General features: G+C 60.3%; 1 protein-coding gene across 1 annotated transcript in view; it reads left to right on the top strand.

The window, feature by feature from the left end:
* TGFA (transforming growth factor alpha) overlaps positions 1–6000 on the top strand; it is an 82023-nt gene continuing 76023 nt past the window's right edge. Inside the window, exon 1 of the mRNA XM_055328272.1 lies at positions 1–251. Coding sequence (XP_055184247.1) covers positions 212–251 — 40 coding nt within the window. The 5' untranslated portion in view covers positions 1–211. The remainder of the gene's footprint in view (positions 252–6000) is intronic.

Genomic DNA, 6000 nt, shown 5'->3' with positions numbered 1-6000 from the left:
GCCGACGGCAACCGCCGCCCCATTTCCGCCCGGCCGGCCGCGCGGCAGGGCAGGGGAGCGGCGCGGAGAGCGCCCGGTCCTGCCTCCGCCCGCCCGCGCCGGGGGCCGGCCTTGCCTCGCCGGCGCCTTTTTCCCCGCAGCGCGGCGCCGCTCCGCCACTCGGGCCGGCACCGCAGGTGGGGCGGGAGGCCGGGCGCTGCAGCCGCGGAAGATGGTGCCCTCGGCCGGACGGCTCGCCCTGCTCGCGCTGGGTACGTAGCTGCCCGCCCGCCCGCCCGCACCTGCCGCCCCCCGCCCCCCCCTCCGCCCGGCCGGGTCGCGGGGGCCCGAGGGCCGGGCTGGGCCGCGCGGAGCAGGGAGGCGGCGGGGAGGCGGCGGGGCCCGGGCCGGTGCACCCGCCTGAACTTTAATCCGCGGCGGGGCGGGCACCGAGCCCTCGCCGCCCCGCCGCCCCGCCGCCCCCGCCGCCCTGGCCCGCGCCCCCGGCCGCGCACCTGGCCGCCCCCGCACCTGCCCCCCGCGCGCACCTGCCCCCCCCGCGCACCTGCCCCCCCCGCACCTGGCCGCCCCCCGACCGCGCACCTGGCCGCCCCCCCCCCGGCCCGCTCACCGCCTACCCCCCCACGCACCTGCCCCCCCGCACCTGGCCGCCCCCGACCGCGCACCTGGCCGCCCCCCCCCGGCCCGCTCACCGCCTACCCCCCCACGCACCTGTCCCCCCCGCGCACCTGGCCGCCCCCCCGCGCACCTGGCCGCCCCCGCGGGTCCCCCGCTGCCCACGGCGGGTGCAGCGAGCGCCGGCGCCCTCCGCCCCTGAGTCCGGGGCCCCGGGACTCCCCTCGCCGCGGGCCGGCGTCCGGGGCTGCGCGGGCGGGGAAGGGCGAACTTCCCGGAGCCGCGGCGGAGCGGTGCGGCCGCCCTCGGAGCTCGCCCTCGGCGGCAGCGAGGGCCCGGGGCAGGCGGGACGCCGGACGCTCCGCTGCGCCCCCCGTGGGGCCGGGGCGGGGCGGGGCCGGGGCCGGGGCCGGGGTCGTGGGCGCGGCTTGGGCGCCGGGGCTCGCTCGGCGCAGGTGCCCGGGACTCAGCCCCGCAGAGCCAGTTGCCAGACCCGCGTCCGCGGGAGCCTGAGCGGCCGCGCCCCCCGCGCCCCCGCGCCCACCCGTGCGACCCCGGTGCCCCCCGCGCCCCCGGTGCCCCCCGCCCCCCAGCGCGCAGACAGAGCCGCGGCCTCCCGGTGACGCGGGCCGCAGCCGGGGCGGGGGCGGCGGGGATCCCGGCCTGGGAAGCCGCCGAGCACCGAGCACCGAGCACCGGGTGGGGAGCCGGGAGCCGGGAGCCGGGAGCCGGGAGCCGGGATCCGGGCGCCGCCGCCCGCGCCGACACTCGCCGACAGGTGGCAGGATCGGGGCGCCCCCAGCCTCCCTTCCCCGAAGCCCTTCTAAGTTTCTGTTCCGAGGGAGGCTCGGATCCGAGACCCTGGGAAGGCGGCAGGACCCCGCCGCCCACCTGAGGCCCCGCGCCGCCCTCCTACCCGCGCCTCCCGGCCAGCCCAGCCCACGACCAGGGCAGCTGTGCCCCGGGCCAAGCGCGCACCCGCCTGAGGTCCTCGCCGACGGGTGCCGGAGGCCTTACCATGCCCATTTCACAGACGGGAAAGTGAAGCACAGAGGCCCGCAGTAGGAAGTACCGGCCGGGGTTATTGGAGTGTGGGAGACTGGACGGTTTGAAATGTCAGCTGACTGCGGTCGGTGGAGCCCCCCTCTCTCAGCTTTGGCACTTTTCTTCTTCTTTTTTTTTTAAAGATTTTATTTATTCATGAAACCCAGAGAAAGAGAGAGAGAGACAGAGGCAGAGACCCAGGCAGAGGGAGAAGCAGGCTCCATGCAGGGAGCCCGTTGCAGGACTCCATCCCAGGTCTCCAGGATCAGGCCCTGGGCCAAAGGTGGTGCCAAACGGCGGAGCCACCCAGGGATCCCCGGAAGGAGAGGTTGCATGCAGTTGTATACCCCAGAACTTGCTGTTGACTTGGGTCTTCCATGGACTCCTAGGATCTCAAGGTGGCCTGAGGCTATTCAGTGAAAATTAGAAGCAGGAAATGATGAAGCTGTGCAGATTGGAGGGCACCTTTGAAAGCTGCCCCGCCTCCCCCATCCTACTACCTGCACTCATCATGTTATTTTGCCTTTTTGCCCAAGAGCTGAACCTGACCCTTGTTTCCTCCATTGAGAAACAAATGTGTAACGTAAGCCTAAAAAGATTGGCCAATATGTAAAAGCTGGTTCGCACGACTCCAAAAGATGAGCAGTTGGGGCGGGGGGAGTGGGGGGGAAAGCAGAGGAAAAGAAGGCAGGAGTGCCGGTATTTTATTTTATATTTCTTTTTTTTTTTTAAAGCCATCCGTTCCGATGGTTGACTCCAGCTCCTGCCCCCACCTCGCTTTCTGCTAGATTACTAAGTAGCGCTCAGCGACGCCACATGCATCCTTAATTTGCACATTTCCTCCAGGGCCGCTTTCCTCTCTGATTTTTCTCAAATTAGTTGAAGGCAGTTACGGGCAAATCAGCAAATCTGGAAAACTGAGATCGCTCCCCTCCTTCCTAACCCCCGGAGGGACAGTCTGAGAGGGCCCCGGTTGTCTGGAGTCGCAGCCGATGCTCCGGATTACGGATTCCGTGGAGTGTGAGCCTTGACTGATGTTTTGGCGGAGAGCGAGCGGAGACGGTGCCTTAAATGGCAGCGCGGGAAACGTCATCCGGGTCCCTGTGGCGCTGCCCTCCTTGGCAGGTTTCCGTCCTTGGCCGGGCACACCTCTCGGGGGCTTGGCCGCTCCTGCCGCACGTCCTCCTCCGTGAGCGGCGAGCAGCGTGTGTGATCCGGGGCAGGTGACTCCGCTTTTCTGTGCTTTGTGTGTCTCCTCTGTGACCCGGTGCCGCTCACAGGCAGGGCGGTTGAATATATTCCGTGAGCATAGAACGGTGTGTGTCTTGTCATAAGAGCTGCAGTCACCTCAATGCCGTCATCATCATCATCATCATCGTTGTCACGACTTTGAGCCCCACAGAATTCCAGATGTCCTAGCAGGTTGTGTCCGTTCTGTAGCTGGGACAGGTTGTTTTATCTCCGCCCTTCCTAAGCCGGGAATTATCAGCTAACCTAAAAACCTACTTAATGATTTTACGGAGTCTCGTTTGCCAGGAGCGAATGAGATTCAAGCAAAGTTTGGAATTGTTTTCTTGGGCATCACGGGTTCTTTAATTTTTGATGCAAAACATTTGTATTTCCTCCTTAACGTTCGATGGTCAGTTTATTGAAGTCACACTATGCTCCAGTTTTCTTAGTGGGAACAAAAAAAACTGCATCCAGGGACGCCTGGGTGGCTCAGCGGTTTGGCGCCTGCCTTTGGCCCAGGGCGCGATCCTGGAGACCCGGGATCGAATCCCACGTCGGGCTCCCGGTGCGTGGAGCCTGCTTCTCCCTCTGCCTGTGTCTCTGCCTCTCTCTCTGTGTGTGACTATCATAAATAAATAAAAATTTAAAAAAAATTAAAAAAAAAAAAACCTGCACCCACCTCACAGGTTGTAATGAGCATCAGATAAGGTGGTGAATACAGAAGCTGTTTCTAAACTATACAGAGAGAGAACTACACACAGGATGAAATAGGTTTTGTAACCCAGAAGTAAACATGGTTACGTTCCTGGCAGCTCCCAGAAGTGGGGCTGGGTGTAGCCCACGGAAGGGTCCTATTAGGACCCTGAGTGTCGTGAGGATGGTAGAGATGAAGCAGGTGGGCGGCCCTGTGCGTTGGGGACTGAGGGCCGAGTAGGGGGCATGAACCAAGATGGTCATCTTCGCCCGTACGTGGAAGTGACGTGTTGCAGAGCCAACGGGGGAGGTGGGGTCTGCCCAGGACACGTGTTGTCCTCGGTGGGCAGCCGCAAGTGGGGAGAGTTAGAACGTGGGCCGTAGGTGCATCTGGAAGCCTCCGAGGCTGAGTCTCCCGTATTTGCTTTTCCAAAACTTGGTTTCCTAGGATAAAGAGATCTTTCTGTAAATATTCAGTGTCCCCTGCAAAGGGGACCTTTCTTGCAGGAGCAAGTGATGCTTTGTTACTATGGTAACGTAGGAAAACGAGCTGACTTTTCCATTAGGCCTATCTCTGAGGGCCTTTTGAAAGTGTGTTTGAACAAAGTCCTACTCTGTAGGCTGAAAGGGATGGGCGGCGGGACGTGGAGGTTGGGTCAGCCGACACGGGGCGAGACCCACGCGCCGGAGTGGGCACCCTGTGCTCGGCTTCACCCGGGAAAGCTCTGAGGACCTTGCAGAGCAGCGCCCTGAGTCCCGGCCACCTGCGGGCTCGGTGCACCAGGCTGTCCAGCGGGAGGGGGGAGGGTTTGCACGCGTGCCACGCGTCCAGGTGGGGCTCGTGCTGCCGGCGGGCAGGAGAGACGGACGCTTGGAGAACCGCGGTAGCCGTGAGGCCATCTCCTGGCTTAGCCAGCCGCCTTTTATCCAGAGTCCGGGGGCCCGAGCGACAGCCGTGGTTGAGGAGCCATTGCCGAAGCCCGTCTTGCCGGGCGGAGCAGGGCTGGGACTCTCGACCAGGTCTCTCAATTGTCGGGAGCGTTCTGGGCCTTTGCCCCCGCAACTGTGCTAGTCCTTGGTTAGTAGACGGAAGCTGACTGACCCGAAGCGTGTCGCACTTTCTTTTTTTGGGAGGTTGCCCAAAATTGACCATTGTCTTGCTACCGTTTCAAATACTTTCAATCCCTTCATTTTAAAGTATGAACTTAATTCTGTGCTAAAGGCTCACGTGCTTACGGTTGCGTCTAGGGGTGCCTGTGGCTCAGTGGGGTCGGCGTCAGACTCTTGATTTTTGGTTTCGGTCCTGATCTTGGGGTCCTGAGATGAGGCCCTGCGACGGGCTCCATGCTCGGCACAGAGTCTGCTTGAGATTCTCTCTCTCTCCCTCTCCCTCTGCCTCTGCCCCTCCTCCTGCTGCTGCTTGTTCTCTCTCGCTAAATAAATAAATAAATTCTAAAAATTGCATCTAGATAGAGAATTTGAGTACTCTCATGGTGACTTCTGGTTTTGTTTTGCTTTTTCCCCCCTTGTGAAATGTCAAGTATAAAAATCTTCCATAGAATCAGGAAAACCTAAAATCTAGGCCAGCAGAAGCATCTCTGAGGAGCTCTCCAAGTACAAGGCACAGTCCTTCAGACCAGCTCTAAAATCTGGGTAGTGTTGGGGCACCTGGGTGGCTCAGCTGGTTAAAAGCAAAGGGTCCTGGGGTCGAGCCCCACATCCAGGCAGGCCCCACCTCCCGCTCGGTGCTCAGTGCGGAGTCTGAGTGAGATCTCTTCCCTCTGCAACCCCCCCCACCCGCCGCCCCCGCCACCCTCCACCGCTCACAAGCTTGTGTGCACGTGCATGCTCTCACTCGTAAATTAAAAAAAAAATTTTTTTTTGAAATACAAATCTGGGTTGTCTTTTGAAACATCATGAATTGGTTGTATTAAATATGACTTAGAAAAAGTTGGGAGTTTGTTGAAATGGAATTTTATGTATTTGCTAGTGCAATATTGTAAGGTCTTGAGAGAGGTTGTGGGAGGACCTGTTTTACTGCACTCTAGCATGTTCTTCCTTAAACCTTTGGCAATCGTTTGATTCCCCTCCCCCCGCCCCGCACCCAATTCTCATATGTTTAAATTTGAGGTTGTTAGCCATGGAATTGATTTGATTTTTGCTTTCTTTTATTTTGTTTCGTTTAATTTTCTATGCTCATTAGCGTTTCACATCACTCTTTTTCCCCCCTTAAATCAGAGGAAACACCGTTCCACATGGAGTCTCTCCCCTAGTCGAGTGAATTCTATGCACAGCACTTTTGCTTTTCATGCTTTCTTGTCCCCTTTCTTACACTGAAGAGCTCTCACTTTCCCCCACCTTGTTGTTTGCGTTTCTCAAGTACTTGCGGAGAGATGGTTAGGGCTTCCTCAAGAAAGG

Source organism: Nyctereutes procyonoides, unplaced genomic scaffold (assembly GCF_905146905.1).
Source record: "Nyctereutes procyonoides isolate TBG_1078 unplaced genomic scaffold, NYPRO_anot_genome, whole genome shotgun sequence".
In the NCBI taxonomy this organism is placed as follows: domain Eukaryota; kingdom Metazoa; phylum Chordata; class Mammalia; order Carnivora; family Canidae; genus Nyctereutes; species Nyctereutes procyonoides.
Note: the sequence above shows the minus strand (reverse complement) of the source record. Positions and strands in the feature narration are given on the sequence as shown.